Raw genomic sequence first — 18,718 nt, 5'->3', positions numbered from 1 at the left:
AAATGACCCCGGGGTCCTTCAGGAAAGGAAAGACAGATGCCTGCACAAACTTCCTAAGGCCAGGAGACAAATTCAATCCCCTATAAAGGGCTGCTGAAGAGGGGAGACCAAAAGCTGCCCAGAGGATATGTAGTGGTGGTGGCCTATGTGTGTGACCCTGCCATACCCTGTTCAGTCCCCCCTCCCCCCAGGCCCCAGCAGCTAACACAGGCAGGAATAGCTCAACGGAGGATGGGAAGGGACAAGGAGGAGGCGGCGGCGGGGGGACCTGAGGCGAGGCCGGCGGCGCGAGACAGGCGACCTGAGGCGAGGCCGGCGGCGGGGGCACAAGGGGGCGGGGCGACCTGAGGCGAGGCCGGCGGCGCGAGACAGGGGACCCGAGGCGAGGCCGGCGGCGGGGGGACAAGGGGGCGGGGCGACCTGAGGCGAGGTCGGCGGCGCGAGACAGCGGACCCGAGGCGGGGCCGGCGGCGGGGACAAGGGGCGGGGCGACCTGAGGCGAGGCCGGCGGCGCGAGACAGGGGACCCGAGGCGAGGCCGGCGGCGGGGGGACAAGGGGGCGGGGCGACCTGAGGCGAGGTCGGCGGCGCGAGACAGGGGACCCGAGGCGAGGCCGGCGGCGCGAGGGAGGGTCGCAGGACTGGGGGTGAGGCGAAGGGACAGTCTGAGGCAGCGTACGGGGCTTAGCGCGCCCGACAACAGGGCGAGACGCTCACACCTGTTCACCACGCTCCTCGCTTACCTGAGTACAGACGGACCTCCCAGTACGGCCACCGTCCGCTTCCAACCCAGCCTCTAGCCCTGCCCTTCCTGCCTCCCATTGGCGTGAACGGTTGCCATGGGGATAGATCCCACCCCTCACTCCTTGGCAGTATCAGCCAAGGTTGCAGGTTTCGTTTCCGGTGCGCACGCCGGAAGTGGATCGCAGAGGCTCTTGGGAGTTGTAGTTTCGGCTGTCGCGGACCGGCGCTAGAGAGTTGTGAGGAGGTCGGTGTCGGGGACCTGGGACCTGCATCTCTCCATCCGTGGGAGGCTCCGAGCCGCTGTGTGCGTCGCGGGCGGCTCGCAGCATCTGCGTGTGTGCGCGCCGCGGGCAGGAGGGGCTCCGCGCCGGGGAGCCGGTGCGCGGGGGGGGAGCGGGGAGCCGGTGCGTTGTGCTGATGGGGCGGTTCGGCGCCTCTGTGTGCGGCGGGGAGGCGCTGAGCCTGGCGGCGGGGGCGAGGTCTGCGATGTGGGGATGGGGTGTGTTGGTTTCTCGGCGTGTGATGGGGGCGAGGGGGGCCGGTAGGAGGCAAGGGGAGCTAGTGTGAGGCGTGGGGGTGTCTGAGCATCGGATGGGGGGCAAGGGGAGGGGGAAGGGAGTGGGGGAGATGGGGGCAAGGGGAGTCAATGTGAGGTGTGGGGGTGTCTGAGCCTCCGTATGGGGGAGATTGGGTGATGGGGGGTGTCTGATGTGGGGGGCAAGCTGAGCCAAGGTGATGGGGGGGGGGTCTGAGCCTCCATATGGGGGGGAAAGAGAGCCAGGGTGATGTGGGGGTGTATGTCTGAGCCTCCGTATAGGGGGGCAAGGGGAGCCGGAGTGGGATTGGGTGGGGGAAGGGGAGCCTGTGTGAGATTGGGAAGTTTTCAGAGATGTGGATTTTAACAGCTGAGTTCCAGAGGCAGCTGTTCACTTCTGGGAATCTCCAGAGGAGAGCCCTGGTTTGATAGTGCTGGGGAAGTTTCTCAAGCCTGGTGTCTCCTCCTTAGTGCTAACAGCTGCAGGGGGGATAATTTTGTGGGGAATGGATGAGGTGAGAAGGTTCCAAAATGGGTATCTGGAATTGGAAGCAAAATTGGAAGGAATTGGAAGCAAAATTGGAAAACAAAGCTCCCAGCTGACTCCTTTTTCCTGCAACCCAACTGGTCTTCAGCCCTGCTATAGAGCCTAGTTCCCTGACTCCACATGCAGCCCTAGTGCTAGGCCTCTGGGCTCCCCACTGGGCCCACAGACCTGGATTCTGCAGTGGGATTCTGGGTGTGCAGCAGGTGCCAAGGACCTTTGGGAACTCCTACTGCCAATGCTACCCCAAGCCGCCTACCAGCATCAGTGACCCTCCACAGCCTCACTAAACTTAGCAGCAGAAATCCCAGGAAGGCGGTGATGGAGAACAGAAATCTTCTCTAAAGAACCAATGCTCCATCAGCCTCTTTGGTAGAAATTAAAAACAGTTCTTTGAGCATTGCCTGCATGGATCCCCGTTTTAGGTGAGGAGCAAGCCTTGGGAATTTTGAAATACCAATGTCTGGGGGGCTGGATGAACTCCCTGCCAGTGTCCTTGTGACCTTCCCTACACCCAATGATGTACAAAGGGATGTGACTGCAGCTTAGTTTTTTCTGACTGCTATAGGCAGTGGGCAAGAGCTCTGTGGTGTAGGTTGCTTCCTTGTGTGACCTGTTTTGGGAAAACAGCTTTTTCTATATATAAATATAGATTTATTTATAGCTGGGAATAGTTACTGGAGATGGCCAAAAATCCTAATGCTCTGTTGAGCATTGTGTTTCTGGGCTGTTCTCATGCTGTTGAGGGCCTATCTAAAAATTACTAAAGTCAGGTTTGCTGGCTTCAATCTGTGTCCCTGCTGTAACTGTATTAAGTCTGTCATCAGCTAACATATTTGGTGCCTGTTCTGCTTCAGTGTAAGCATGTCTCATTCTGCTTAGTCAGGTTCTAATGCTGGGCCTGGAAATGCTTCAGCACCCAGAGACTTGGCTTGGTCATCTTATGTTGTTGAGTCTAAATGTCCCATTGAACTGCCTGTTAGAAGTCCCACAGCCTCATGGTTCCATTCTCCCTAAACCCAGTGTCATGTCAAAAAGAGATACAAGCTCCCACCTCTAGCTGAGCATGAAGCCTTAACAGCAGACTTCTTGACTCTTTGAAACACTCCATCTCTCATTATCATTCTTCTCCTTCAGTGGCAAAGATGAAAAGAAGCCATGAGGCCACCATAATTGCGGGTCTTCCTTGGTGTCAGTGTCTTCAGCAATGTCTGGTGGCAGCATTGAGTGTCTTGGGATCATCCATCTTGGTTTTGGGTGTTCTAGTATCATTGATGGCTTCTGGTTCCAGATCTTCTGCGTTAGGGATTTTGGCATTGGACCCTCCGGTTCTGGTGCTGGATCTAGCTGATGAATATTGCCTCAATGCTGAGTACATCTATCCAGGCTGTTGCCTCTGTGCTGCTCCTGGCTACCCAGCTGCTGGGTGGCTAGATCCAGGTGTGACTGCCCCCAAAGCTTTCTATGTCATTCAGAGGAAACTTAGCCCAATGGAGGGAACACGGGACTATGAGCTCTGGCTCTGACATTCTATGTAACCTTGAGAAAATCACTTAACCTCTCCGTCTGTGCACTTGTTCGTCCTCCACCCTTAATCTTTCTTATCTCTTTAGACAGTCCCTGCCCCAAAGGGCTTACAGTCTATTACTATGTGTTTGACCAGTGTCAGGCATAATGGGGGGGTGCAGGCATCTCATTTGGGGATCTCTACATGCTACTGTAATATAAATAATGAATAATTACTTGACGTTGGTGGTGTTCGTGAATTGAGCTAATCTGTTGCTGAATCTCTCTGGATCTCTGTGTTCACTGGCTCTGACATCTCCTTCCTTGGTGCTGAATAGTGAAGCATCCCCTCTTTCTCCTTTCCATGTTTCCTCTGTGCACTATCCTGGTGGACTTGGTCTTCAGAGCCAGATACCATCAGAGTCAACCTTGCTGCCATCATTGATGAGGTCGTAGATCCATTTTTGGATCTCCCGATTTCAGGATTCTTCTGCCCATCCTAGTTCAGATGAGGCCTCCTTGGTTCTCTCTGAATTCATGGTCCGCCTGGCATGAATCTCACCTATTCTATACACCAAAGGCACATTAGCCCTATTGGACTTTGTAGGCTCAATTTCTTGTATTACTTACATGAGACCTCATTGTGCAAGATCTTTCACTGAAGATTTAGTCTACATGCAAGTAACTGATGTCTCAATCTTTGTCGTATTTAAAGGAATGGAAGGAAAAAGATAGCCTCATCTAAGCCATATGCTTTTGTGACATCATTAGCAATCACTCCCTAATGACTTTAAAGTTTTCAAGAGCTGGCTATTTTGTATCATATTGGGATAATACTAGAGATCAGTCCATTCCCACTCATAGATTGTCAAAGTAGATTAGACTCAGCATCCACATTTGCCATGAATTAATAGAGATACCAATACCAGCAGACATGAAGGCATCTTGTACCAAGTCTACAATGACCATTACTCCAAGACTCAGGAATGTTCATCCCCAGAGAGGCATATTAAACTGCTACCTAGAGTTCCATCCATGAATGATGTTTTGATATTCATGCTGCATTACTACCATGACTTAACTTGTAGGTTGGATGATCCAATTTGGAGCATCCTGGAATCCTTAGCTGAGCAAGATTCTCCAGCCTTATCTCTTTGGGTTTGGAGACTGCTTGTTAATCACCTACAGTGGGTTTTCAGGCAAGCAATGCTGAAAGAAATATGGAAATATTTTTCTATAGCAATTGTTACTGTTCGTTGAGGATGACTGCTTGGATGGATTCACACTATCTGCCATTCTGTATCATTGGGCTAGGAGGGAATCCAACCTCAACAAGTACCACTATTGAAAATACCAAGTTCATGCCCACTGTACACTCATCAGTCACCTACAGTATGGATCCATGCAGGCAATCCCCTTGAGGGATCATGTTTGCTATAGTAATTAACCATTTTTCATGGTAAGAAGCCAAATAACTTTGTATTCTTAATTGTTTATTTAAAAAATATTGAAATAGACTAAGTGTCAACTTCTTATCACCAAAATCAGTAGGTCTGGCTCTGCATGCACACAGGGAGCAGATCTGTTGAATATAAGAAAGGTGCCATTTTCACCAAGTCACTTTTCAGAATAGAGACATGTTTTAGGCTGTTCTTGCACCACTGGAATCAATAGGATTTTTGCTATTGGTTCCAGTGGGAGCCCTTTGAAAGCCTAGTAATAATAATATTATCTGAATGGGAACACCCACAAATCTGCTTCAGATCTGCTTCAAATCTGTTATGAAATCTTTGTTACTCTAATTCCAAGAATGCTCTAAAAACGAACTAGTGGGCATGGGTAATAGATTATTTCCAAAATTATGTGGTGTTGTCCTTGTGTTTCTCTTTCCCCTATCAAATGTCATTAGTGCCACATTGGGGACAGTGCATTTTAAAATAAAATAGCTAGCTTAACTTCTTAACTTGTATTGGACAAAAAAAACAACTGAAATCTCAAACAAATGCAGGACTTTTCAATGTTTCTTATAACTGGAAAAATACATTAACAGATGTATGTCAGCCTTAAGAAAAAAAAGTGTGTGCAGGGGTTGGGGGGAGAAATCACAAGCGTAGTCTATCAATATATTATATTTCATCTCAGTGGGACTTGCTATGGCTAAAATGTGAATGCCTAGAAATCAGTAGCACCTTTCATTCTGCATATTTCCAAAGTCTTTACAAACTTGAACTGATATTTAGAGGGATCACTTTCCCCATCTCTAGATATAACATAGCAGCTATTTAACAGAGTGTAACAACTGTATTCAGAAGTACTTGTGGCACCTTAGAGACTAACAAATTTATTTCAGCATAAGCTTTCGTGGGCTACAGATCACTTCTTCGGATGCATAGAACGGAACACACAGACAGGAGATATTTATACATACAGAGAACATGAAAAGGTGGAAGTACTCATACCAACTGGAAGAGTCTAATCAATTGAGATGAGCTATCGTCAGCATCCGAAGAAGTGAGCTGTAGTCCACGAAAGCTTATGCTGAAATAAATTTGTTAGTCTGTAAGGTGCCACAAGTACTCCGGTTCTTTTTGTGGATACAGACTAACACGGCTGCTACTCTGACAACTGTATTCAGTAATTTAAGACCTCAAATAATACATACTATAGCCAAGCAGAATGCAATCATTCAAACTGGAATTTGATCAGAACCTTCAGCTGTATTCCTCACCTAAAAGATAGTTAGTATCAGAAAAGCTAGTGGAGGCTTAGACATTTCAGAGAGGAATATAAATTCTAACTTCCTGCCTCTTCACCTTCTTGCTTCGTAGGAATCAGATCTTTTCACTTTGACAGAGATGTTCTCGCTGAATTCATGTAGAAAAGGTAAGGACTTGGTTGGTTTGGGAAACTCTCTCATCTCTCACCATTAATTTTTCTTGATTGATCAGCTATAGCTCTAGATCTCTAGACAAAGACATCCAGTTCATAAATAATTTTACCATCCTTTTCTATGCTGGATGATATGACAGGTGTGCCATACTGCCTTGCAATGTGAGTTGATACCTCGTTCATTTAAGTGTTTGTGCCACCAATACATGTTTAAATGTGCTACAAAGGAAAAGGAAGGATGTGTGAGAAAATGTGGCCACATTGGCAGTTGTTATGTAACACATAGGGCCCAATTCTGCCTTCCTGTATCACTCTTTTTAACTGCAAGGGGAGCCTCACATCTGAGGGTAGAATTTGTCCCTACTTGTAAAAGTGTAAATGTTTCCAAACCATAATTGTTTGATATCTAGTATTTATGCAGCAGTGTAAATCACTTTTCAGCTAGGGCAGCTGTCTGAACAAGTGTTAACGTCACAAGTATCTGTGCTTATGTTAAGTAGTACAGTAAGTGAGTCATTTCAGGGGAATACAGAAGCTGGAGATGGAAAAGAACTACTATGTCATCCAGTCCATCTCCCTGACAATACAGGGTTGTTCCCTAAAGTGCATTACTTAGTTCTTCATTCAGTTTAGTTCTAATTAGTTTGAAGTTTCCCTTTTAATTTCATCCTCCTACTATTAGTTGTTTCCCTTTGTACTAGTTCAATAAGTCTCTCTCCTTGGTGTTTACATAATTCAAAACATCAATTTATCATGTCCCTTTCTGTCATCACTCAGCCAAGCTCTTTATTTAGCTCTTTTTAGTCTTCCATCATAAGTCAGTCCCTCCAAGCACTGGTCATTTTTGTTGCTTTTTCTGAATGTCCTTCAGTAACTCAATCTTAAAATGAGCTGCTCAGAACTGAATCCAGTATGCCTGGACTGGTTGCACCAGAGATGTACAGCGAGGGTCTATTACCTCCCTGCTCTGGGAAGTAATGCCTCTGATTCACTGCTTTGGTGGCATAACATTTCATTAGCCATTCTTGTTTCAACGTCAAGCTAAAAAATTAGGTCATCAGAAGTCTTGGATCCTATAATTTTAAAAAATAATGATATTTGACATTTGTATTTCAGTGGAAAAACTTAAGATGCCAAGTAAAAATCTGGGCAGGATGGGAGGCTGAAGGAGAGCAGCAACTCATGAGGGCTAGTGGTTTGTCATGGCTGGACTGGGGGTAGGGACTTCATGGATTCTGTGACACTACTAGTTTTTTGAGGAAAGTCTTGAAGCTAGCATAGCTGGATAAGAAGCTTCTGTACAATGCTGCTGCTGCTGCCGCCATCCCTTTTGCAAGGCTCATGTAGGGGAGAAGAAGGGTCAGCCGCGGCTCGCTGCTGTGAGTCTGAACTGGCAAGCAGTGGGCTAGTGGTATTAAACTATTAGTTAAATGCTGTTAAACGCTTTTCATTGCAAAATAAAGGATATTTTGATTGAACTAATGTAACCTGTGACTTCTGGCATTTTTTCCATAAATTGATTCTTGCCTTTTTTCTGTGACCAGACTTTAACTTATTGTCTAATTTACCGTGACAAACCACTAGCCCTATTACTTATATCTAATTTGCTGAACACTCTCACCCTTTTCTTTTTTTCTGCATCACTGTTTCTTCCTCCCATTGAATGTGTTATCCATAGTCTTCCCCAAGATGTACAGCTACGTTTTTTCCATTGTTGTATTCTCCACCGATGGTTCTCATCTCTTTATTTCTGCATTCACTGGTGTGCATAACTGAAAACAACTTAGTATAATCTGTGATTTTTCCTTAATGCAGTGGTTCTCAACCAGAGGTCTGAGGCCCCCTGGGGGTGCTGCATGCAGGTTTCAGGGAGGCCACCAAGCAGGGCCAGCATTAGACTCACTGGAGCCCAGGACAGAAGGCCAAAGCCCTGCCCTATGGAGTTGAAGCCTGAGCCCTGCCACCCAGGCTGAAGCCTGAGCAATGTAGCTTTGTGGCAGCCCCTGTGGCATGGGGCTCCAGGCAATTGCCCTGCTTGCTACCCCCTAACCCCAGCCCTGGCTTTTATATGCAGAAAATCAGTTACTGTGGCACAGGTGGCCTGTGTAGTTTTTATAGCATGTTGGGGGGAGGGCTCAGAAAGAAAAAGGTTGAGAATCCCTGCTTTAATGGACATCTTACCCGTTCAAGATCACAGTGAAGATGATAAATAAATAAACTGGATACATTGGCATTTAACATTAATCCCCTCTACACACACGGTTTTTATTTCCCCCAGAAGTTTTACTTCCAATAACGATTTCTATCTAAACCAATTTGAAATAATTTTTCAAGATAGAGTTCGTGGGGTTGAGTATCAGATCGTTTGCATCTACTGAATTTCCTTAATTTGGGCAACTTGTCTGGCAAGATTTGTTCTGTAGGAACCAATGCCATGTATTGCTTATGGTTGTCATCCTCTAGTCCTACTTTTCTCAATATTTGTTTAATTATTATATTGGGGATAGACTTATGGGACAATAAACTGCCAGGATCATTTCAATTTTCTTTTTTGAAATTCTGTACTGCATTTTTTCCAGTGCCTCTCTGGCTGCCTGATTTTTCAGAAATATTTGTCATTGGTACAGTAAGTTAGCTAATTTGCTTAATACCCTAAGATGCACATCCTCTGAGACAAGTGATTTAGCATGTATTCAGATCTTCCAAGTACACTTTTATCTGTTCTTTGTTAAGTCTTTTATATGGGGTTTTCCTAGCTTAACTGTTTAGACATCTTTTAAAAATCTGCCCTCTGCATGAAAAATGTAAAAGTTAAATTTCTTATTTTATCTCCCTCCTGATATTAGGTTTTTTTTCCCTCTCCTGATATTTGTTGAAAGCCTTATTTCTCTTAATGATTTTTTACACATTTTAACCAATGTAAAATCTTGGTTTACAAGCAAAGTATTTACTGATTAATAAATGACATTTAAACTAACATAAATAGATCTCACTACTGTAAAGAGGCACTCTCAATTTAATTGTAGCCCAAAGTGCATACGTTATAAATAGGCTTCATAAAAGTTAAGGTGTATATAAATATTTTGACCATTTTAAAAAAGAATTCTGATGGGGGGTGGGAGGATTAAAGCATCCCTGCAGTGGTAGGGTAGTTGACATCCATATGTTACAGTATTAAGAACTTTATGGTCAAAACATTTAATTGTTAAAACTGACCAAATTTAATTTTTTTCAAGGTGAGAAAAATGCAAACAGTGAACAATATAAATAAGAAGTATTTTTTAATTCTCAAATGTTAGTATCTAAAGTGTTAATAAAATAATGAAGTTTGATTGCAACTGAGACTCTGCAAACTTGAAGTATGGTCAGTATGTATCTTTTTTAAAAATTACTTTCAGGTACTAAACCTGCTCCTGAACTTTCCCTTGGTGTAGTTCTTGAAGTCAGATCTTCCTGTTTGCTTGCTTGCTTTTTTGTTTGTTTGGTTGGTGTTTTTTATATGTGGTCTCATTACTATGTGAAAAATCTGAAAAAAACAGAGAGAATATGACTCAGCTATGTTGGCGAAATGGTGAAAATATACACAAGGGGTTGGCTAATGCATTTTTGTCTTCTACTCTTCAAATTTGTAATAGTTTTTTTTAAAAAACCAGAAGTGATATTTTTTTAAGTTGGTGGTGCCCCTTTAACATATTTAAAAGAGCAGGGGAGTAGAAGTTGAGATATCTGGGTACCATTCGCAGCACTGCACTATCTTGTTCTGGTTTGAGCAAGTGAATCATAAACATCTCTGTGGGTCAGTTTCCTCATTTGTAAAAATTGTGTAATGCTAACCTACCTTGAAGGGTTGTTGTGAGGCTCAGATAGTATTCAGAAAGTGCTTTGGGGTCCTTACCTCAAAGCTATAATATCTTACATGTATAAATAGGCTTAATTTCTCTTATGTTCCTTCTGGCTGATATGCATGTGATCCAGAGATAAAACAAAAGAGTAGATTTGCTACCTAGGGGCACTCAAGGGGGAGCAGCAGGCTAAAAATGATATTTATACAATGTCGGATGTAAATATGACTATACTTTAAAAATAAAAAGGGGTGGGGGTGGGGGGAAGGGCCTACTATTTAAATTACTGGCATAGCTGGCCTGGAGCTTGAAGTTCTTTGTTTAACCTCAAAACAGGTATGGGCAGGACCATTGCACATTTCCCCCATTCTGCCCTTTCCCTCAACTTTGACGTGGAGAGGACCCCTGTGACAGGGAGAGGGATCCCTTGCTTTCTAGCCCTATTAACTTCTCGGTGGTTTCAATGCAGCTTGCCAATGGGGGGTGGGTAGGGGATGAGTGGACAGTATCAATTGCAAGAAGGCCGCAGAATCACCGTTGACTGTGGATGGGTAAGTTACTATAAAGCAGGGGCGGCGGAGCCTGGTCGGAGCACTGCGGGAGGCTGTTCGCTACAGGGCAAGGGGGTGGAGGCAGGACCGCTCCCAGCAGCTCCTGTGCTCAAGCGCCTCCTTGCCTGCAATGCTCCGGTCTTTCCGCTAGGGGCCGCTGCATTCAGCTGGTTCCTCCTTGCGCAGGCGGCGCCCCCGTCGTTGTCCCTGCCCGGCCTGAAGCCGGGAGTGGGCGGTCTTGCAAGATGGCGGCGCCCAGGCGGCTCCTGCTGGCGCTGGTGAGTGGCGCTTCCGGGCCGCGGCGCTGCCGCCGCTACCGCCGGGCGGGGCTGGTGGAAGCGGGCGGCGCCACGCGGAGCCTGTGCGCGGGCGGCCCCCTGAGCGAGGCCGGGCCCGGAGCGGAAGAGGAGCCGGGAGCGGACGGAGCGGGAGAAGCCGGCGCCATGGTGAAGGGTGAGCTGCGGACGCCGCATGGGCCGGCGGATCTTCCCTGGAGGGCGGGCGACAAAGGCAGCGGCCCCGCTTCCGCCATAGAGTGAGGGGCAGATTCTGCCCCCCAGGGAATTGGGGGAGCGAGGCCCCCTCCCCCCAGCGTGGGGGGCCGTGTGCGAGCGCAGCGCAGCAAATCCCTCCCCCCCCCCCCCCGAGCTCGCCGGCCGGCCGGCTTCTTTCCGACTTGAGGGCGGGTAGGCCCGGGCGACGGGCCCCGCACTGCGCGGCACAGCCCCGCCGAGGGAGCTCGCACCTCTGCCGGGAAGGGATGGGGTGGACAGGACAGGCCGCCCGCTGCGACCTGTGGGTCTCGGGGCCCGCTGGCTGGCAAACAAGCGCAGGGGGAGCTGGTGCTCGGTGTGATCACTGCGGAGAGACTCGTGCGGCCTGGAGTGACCCTGCAGGGCAGGGATTCCTGACTGGAATCTGGAGCAAGGGAGATACGAGGGCGAGGGGGCCCTGCTGCCCTGTCCCGGCCCTCTCCTACTGCTGCTTTCTAGGGCCCCATCTCTTCTCCCAGTGTGGCCACTAACACGGGTGTGAAACTGCAGGTGCTGATAAAGAGGCCTGGGCCTGGCTACTTGGATAACTGTGGAGCACTGCATGTTGGGATGGTGGCAGTGGTTTCTGAGGCCTGTCTTTAATAAAGATTAGAATGGTTCTGGGCTTCCTGAATGTGAATTTCTCAGTATTATGAACATTCATTCTGATCTCTGCCTCTGATTTACAAATAGGGTGGATTGGATGCTCAGGAGAGTGGTGAAAGATTCCATATCCTTTTATCTCAAGGTCACTTGTTTGAATCTGGTCCAGACTGGCCATGACTGAAAGCCTTTTCATCTCTCAGCCTTCTGGGTTAGCCTATGTGACATGAAAATGCCCTAATAAATGGTCCTCTCTTTGGCATCTGCTGCGGGGGTATCAACTGAACAGGCTGTGGAGAGGAAACGTCCTCTCCTATCTGTATAGAGAGCTAGGACAGTGTGGACAGGTAGATTTCTCTGTCACTGCCCATGCTGTCCCTGTTTTGTGGACAGCAGACTTCAGTCTGTAGAGCTGGCAGGCTGGCACCTTTGACCAGCTAATGTCTCTGTCCAAACCAAATGAAATGTGAAAGGTAAACTGGATGTTAAAAATTCCTGTTTACCGTACATTCCTGTGTGTAACAACTTCCATAAATTACATATGGGAAACGGTTTGTTAGAGCCTGCTGGGGATTCCTCTCTGCATATCATCCTTCAGTGTGTAGCAGACACTTACTTGAGTTACAGTTTGTTTCCCTCTTAATGTCTTTATCCCATTCAGGGCTGGCTTAATTGTGCACTTAAAACCTCACACATTTTTAAAAAGTTTTTTGCACCTTTCAATTATCTAGTTAAAACCTCGCATACCCTTTTTAAAAAGGTTGTGTGTCTTTCAAGGATGTTTGCAAATATAGTAATAAGCCATGACAGGCTTACTGCAGGTATGATATTAAGCTACTAGTGCACAGATGCTTTGTGAGGTATAATGCCAAAGGCTGAGAGCCTTCATCTACCCAAGAAGTGTGTTGGAAGGCTTATTGCTGTCATATGATGGTTTATGTGTACATTCAGTTTTTTTTAAATATAGTGTGTGTTTTGGTTGGACTTATTTCTGTGAGCTTCCACTATGGAAATTAGGTCCTACTAAAAGGATAAGAAAAATAGTAGGAAAAAAGTTATATAAATACCTCTATCTCAAATATTTTCATTTTTTTAACCCTTCTTTGTCTCTAATTGGTCAGTTACTTCCCTTTCCCCTCAAAAGCCCCACTATCCTTTTGGTAGCAGTTTAGGACCTAACAGCTTTCAGCTCTTGCATATAAAGTGGCCTGTTGAACAGCTACCAATTTAACCTGTTTTCCAGTGAAAATGTTAGAATTGAAACAATCCCACTCCACCCCAAACTGCTTCTGAAAGGGCAGTTTGACACACTGGGAGAGGAAACACTTGAAATTCATTTTTTCTCCTTTAGCACCCCATTTCCCTCAAGACAACTGCCACCTTCTTCATCCATCCCCTGTCTTTGTGCTTCCCTTAATTTTTTCCCAATGCCCATTTAACGTAATAGGTACTGCAGTCTTTTTGTGTTTCAGTGAGATCTTGGCTGTACACTGTTGGGAGCTGGCCTACTTTGTGACATCAAAAAGCCCAACCAGCCAACCAGAATGCTGCTTGCGTGTTACAGGCAGACTTTGATAGTGATAACTGATTCAGACAAAGCTGGGGCAGATTGCTGGAGTCTCTTCTTCCTCCTTGCCTTCTATTGAGTTCTCCAGTGGTTGAGGTCGTTTCAGGATGCTCACTGAAAGAATAAAAGGTCTGCCTCATTCAACACGTAAGGTGTCTTTAAGGGCTCCCTGAAAGCCTGAGCTCCATCTCTGTGGCTATTACTTGAGCCCATAGGGAGCATGAAAGTCACTTTGAGGTATTTCTTATGGAGGCAGGTCCCAAGCCTTCCACTGTCAGGTTGGTGTCTTCAGCTCAATTTATCCAGGTACCTTGGCACTGACATCTGGTGAAACCACTACAGATATTGAAAATGCATCTCTGATCTGAGGTGTTTTCTGGGTCTGTTACTGAAATCCATATGAATTTTGGTTTGCGCCAATAAGGACTCTCTTCCTTCCTCTCTGCAGCTGCGCAGATTTGCCTCACTAGTTGTCATTTGTGGTTCTCCAATTTGAGATGATCTGCCCTAGTTCTGAAGGTTATTGTTGTCATATTTAGATTTTAAGCACTTTAGGGCAGCGACTGCACGGTCTTTTATTTGCATTGTACCTACCCTATTGGGTGATGCTGTATTATAAATATTTGTAATGGAGTCCAGCCTGAGAACTCTAGTGTGTAGTCCTGTAGCAAGAAAGGTCCTACTGTAATTATGTACATGAGTGGGTGTTGGAGGGCCACAAGCTTTTCATCCTTGCACATGTCTGATGCTTCGGGAGCATTCTCCATTAATTTTTATGGACCGTAGTCTTCCTGTGTATCTTTTGCTCAATTCCAGCCTCTTTCTGAGGAAGAGGCTATGGAGGAAGGTATGAACAGTCAAGATCAACCTAACAGTCTTTTTTTTATTCCCCACATAAGAATGTAGGCCATTCAGTCTCTCCATTTAACAATTTTTGGCATTTCCTGGATTTTCTGGGGCTGATTTGTGTAGGTGCTATGGATGGGATTTTCAAAAGCACTTGATGTTGGCCTTACTCTGCTCCCATTGAAGTCAGTAGTAATAGTCCCACTGTCTTCTAGAGTTAGGCCAGTGCTGAGTGCTTTTTACAAGCCACCTTGACTTGTCTACTGTCCAAGAAGGGAAGACTGTCTCTCTTTCTACAGATGTGGCCTGCTAGGGACTAAAGACTAAAACCAGCGTCCATTTCATCCATCTTGGGGATATCAGGTACCAACTCTCTCAACCGGGTTTTTACTATCTTTTAGCCCATCTGCAATTAGGGCCTCTAGTCTTGACAGTCACAGAGACTGTAGTGGTAGGTGACATTCGCTATGTGGTCCCACTGCAGCAGTTAGCCAGCTGCAATCACAGAAAAGCTTCCTAACTGCTACAGAACTGCTTTAAAATCACTGATGGGTACATGACTGGAAATGTGGTGCGCATGGCTTGAAATACTTGATGAGGATGTCAAAATGTACAGTGATGTTGCTGAATGTCTTCCTGGAGGCATGGAGAAAGATTGGTCGACCTGCAAATGTTTAAATCACCTCTGAACAAGAGTTGGCAAGTCAAAAGCCAATATGCAGAAGTGGGGCTGTTCGAACAACCCAGACACATGACTGCATCAAAACACAAATCGTGGGACATCTGTTGGTCCGCTGGCTCCTGGAGGAACCATGCACCATGGTAGATCTCATCAAGGCTGCAGACTGGGCCCAACACTGGAAAAGTCTGATTGTGGTGGAAGGACAAGATAAGAAGTCTCAGAGAGATAAGTCATTCTGCTTTTGGATGAAGGTGCCAAGAAATTCAGTCTGCCAGGACTATACTCACTGCAACTTGGGAATTCAGGTTTGCATCTTCAAATACTTATGGTGATGCATGTCTTCTCCACATGGGATTAGGCCATTTCAGTTCTGGAATTGAGGATGTAAGATGATTATTGGGGTGACTCCTTGGGTGCTGCACATTCTGTGACAGTCAGTTGCTATGACGCATACATTGTTGCTCAGCTGGCAATTCAGATCTTGATCTACAAGCTGAAATGGAGGATTTTGCCATTTGGAGGAACCATTCTCCTTTGCTCCCAGAAGGATTAAACACTGAAGTTGACTACAGATCCATCTCAAAATCCTTGGTGTCATTATATAAACACGTCTGTTCTTCGTAGATACGTGTGACAAGGTCTTCCCCATCCTTTGTCTGCTCCTTATCACAGATTTCCTCAGAAGCAGCCCTGTTTCTCAAAGCAGAGGCAATCAGAGACCAAAAATACATGCTCTTGTTGATGGCAGTCCATGTAGCTCCTCCTCATCATCATCCACAAAGTGGGTTTAGTGGGGGTGATTGTGAATTGTTTCTTTCCTTTTTCCCCTAAGAATGGGATTACTGTAGACAGACTAGTAGTGTTAGAGGTGTAAGAAGTGTAAGAAAAGGTTACCCCCCATGCCAGCTACCAACCCTCACCTCTCTTCATGGAACCATGTCAGGGGACTGTAGTGAGTGAAGTAGCCTTCTTCCTGCTTGAAGTGAGAGAGGGGGTTCTTTTAGAAATATCAGGGAGAGGGTTTTATTCACATTAGTTTTTCCTAAGAAAAGGCACCATTGCAAATTATAGCTAACAAAATTGAACAAGTATATCAGACAGTGATGTTAGCTTTCATTATCCCTTCCCTAATTATACAAGATTGGTTTGAGGCATCATAACATAAGAACGGCCGTACCAGATCAGACCAAAGGTCCATCTAGCCCAGTATCTGTCTACCGACAGTGGCCAATGCCAGGTGCCCCAGAGGGAGTGAACCTAACAGGCAATGATCAAGTGATCTCTCTCCTGCCATCCATCTCCATCCTCTGACAAATGGAGGCTAGGGACACCATTCCTTACCCATCCTGGCTAATAGCCATTTATGGACTTAACCACCATGAATTTATCCAGTTCTCTTTTAAATGCTGTTATAGTCCTGGCCTTCACAACCTCCTCAGGTAAGGAGTTCCACAAGTTGACTGTGCGCTGCGTGAAGAACTTCCTTTTATTTGTTTTAAACCCGCTGCCTATTAATTTCATTTGGTGACCCCTAGTTCTTGTATTATGGGAATAAGTAAATAACTTTTCCTTATCTACTTTCTCCACATCACTCATGATTTTATCTACCTCTATCACATCCCCCCTTAGTCTCCTCTTTTCCAAGCTGAAGAGTCCTAGCCTCTTTAATCTTTCCTCATATGGGACCCTCTCCAAACCCCTAATCGTTTTAGTTGCCCTTTTCTGAACCAGTGCCAGTATATCTTTTTTTGAGGTGAGGAGACCATATCTGTACACAGTATTCGAGATGTGGGTGTACCATGGATTTATATAAGGGAAATAATATATTCTCAGTCTTATTCTTTATCCCTTTTTAATGATTCCGAACATCCTGTTTGCTTTTTTGACTGCCTCTGCACACTGCGTGGACATCTTCAGAGAACTGTCCATGATGACTGCAAGATCTTTTTCCTGACTCGTTGTAGCTAAATCAGCCCCCATCATATTGTATGTATAGTTGGGGTTATTTTTTCCAATGTGCATTACTTTACATTTATCCACATTAAATTTCATTTGCCATTTTGTTGCCCAATCACTTAGTTTTGTGAGATCTTTTTGAAGTTCTTCACAATCTGCTTTGGTCTTAACTATCTTGAGCAGTTTAGTATCATCTGCAAACTTTGCCACCTCACTGTTTACCCCTTTCTCCAGATCATTTATGAATAAATTGAATAGGATTGGTCCTAGGACTGACCCTTGGAGAAGACCACTAGATACCCCTCTCCATTCTGAGAATTTACCATTAATTCCTACCCTTTGTTCCCTGTCTTTTAACCAGTTCTCAATCCATGAAAGGACCTTCCCTTTTATGCCATGACAGCTTAATGTATGTAACAGCCTTTGGTGAGGGACCTTGTCAAAGGCTTTCTGGAAATCTAAGTATACTATGTCCACTGGATCCCCCTTGTCCACATGTTTGTTGACCCCTTCAAAGAACTCTAGTAGATTAGTAAGACACGATTTCCCTTTACAGAAACCATGTTGACTATTGCTCAACAGTTTGTTTTTCTATGTGTCCTTTTAGATTGAGACCATTTTCCTTCTCTCTCCCTGCCCAATTCCTCACCCGCCCCCCCAATAAATAAATAAGAGATTTACACATGGAGTACTCTGTATGTAGTTCTCTATGATTCCAGGGGCCTTGACCAGGTAAGTGCCTGGCAGAAGTGGTAGCCCATGTAAAACATAGAGGAATCCAAGTCTCTCATTGCCTGGATTCTGAAAGCTCTACAAGAACCCAATTGGCTCTATAGACAGCGAGGGCACATTTCCTGTCTCTCTGGGCTGCAGGATAAACCTAGAAAATTTAGAGGGAGTCACAGGGATTGTTCTGGACTCTAGATCAGCATCTTTCTATTTGCCAGAGGACAGGATCCAGAATATGGGAGGTTGGTGGTCTCCAAAAGCCTTTCCGTGTAATATAGTTTTTGTGGCATCTTATACCTGTATGATACTATTTGCCAGGCTCTACACGAAAGCCCTGCAGAGTTGGTTAAGGATAGTATATCTGCCACAGTACAACGTACAGTCTGTCAGTGATCTCCCAGAAGATCCAGGAGACTGTTCACCACAGAAGAGACTATGTTCAGATATGTCTGCAAATGATACTCTCTGGGCATTTCAGAGGCATCTCCTTCAATAAATATTTCTGTATGAAGGGAAAATGCCTTTATCTATATTCCAGAGATAGTAGCGAATCAGTTTCTTGACGGATGCTGTCCTCTTGACTTGGAGTCAGGCGTTCCCATGTGTCTTCCCTCAATATCTCTGCTACCAAGATCTCTCAGAAAAACTAAACTGCACAGAGTGTGAGTGAGATTAATAGCTCTGACTAGAACAGATCACTTCTTGTTCCCACATCTCCTAGGCTTTGTATTGGTAGCTGAACAGCTGATTCTTTCTCTCGTTACCTGAAATCCCTGACTTTTAGCAACCAGGATTGTAATATATTGATGAAATCTGACTGACCAGGGGAAATTGATCAAATCTTTCTGGAGAGTTGTAAACCTTCCATGAAAGAGGTCTATGCCTTAAAGGTGACGTGCAAAGGTTCATTAAGGGGCCTCTAGAATAACTCGGGAATGTTTCTGTTACTGAAATCTGCTAAATGGCTACGTGTGTGCTGCATGAACATATGACACATTACTCATCTTAGCAGCTGGGACATATGCTCAGCTTGGGTAAGCAGCTCTGCAATCTTTAACCAGTTCTCCTCAGACCCACCTCCTTAGTTGCTGTTAGTGCAAGTTAATCTCGCAAAAGTGGAGGTCTGTGATGACAAACTGCAAGGAGAGATCCCATACCAGTAACTGGTTCTCTGGGCAGATTCAATATAGAT

General features: G+C 45.6%; 2 protein-coding genes across 12 annotated transcripts in view; one reads left to right on the top strand and one right to left on the bottom strand.

Annotated features, from left to right (window-relative positions):
- LOC120397536 (KAT8 regulatory NSL complex subunit 1-like) overlaps positions 1 to 858 on the bottom strand; it is a 141,063-nt gene extending 140,205 nt beyond the window's left edge. Inside the window, exon 1 of one of the 2 annotated variants that reach the window (XM_039523519.1) lies at positions 743 to 858. The gene's annotated coding sequence lies outside the window, so the exon portion shown is untranslated. The remainder of the gene's footprint in view (positions 1 to 742) is intronic. The other variant, XM_039523515.1, reaches the window with a different exon arrangement.
- Positions 859 to 877: 19 nt separating this feature from the next.
- Positions 878 to 18,718, top strand: part of DHX30 (DExH-box helicase 30) — a 41,010-nt gene continuing 23,169 nt past the window's right edge. Inside the window, exons 1-2 of one of the 10 annotated variants that reach the window (XM_039523501.1) lie at positions 878 to 987; positions 6,157 to 6,211. In XM_039523501.1, coding sequence (XP_039379435.1) covers positions 6,184 to 6,211 — 28 coding nt within the window. In that variant the 5' untranslated portion in view covers positions 878 to 987; positions 6,157 to 6,183. The other 9 variants (XM_039523504.1, XM_039523503.1, XM_039523505.1 and 6 more) reach the window with 9 other exon arrangements.

Source organism: Mauremys reevesii, linkage group 2 (assembly GCF_016161935.1).
Source record: "Mauremys reevesii isolate NIE-2019 linkage group 2, ASM1616193v1, whole genome shotgun sequence".
NCBI lineage: Eukaryota > Metazoa > Chordata > Testudines > Geoemydidae > Mauremys > Mauremys reevesii.
This window is presented reverse-complemented; position numbering and strand designations above follow the sequence as displayed.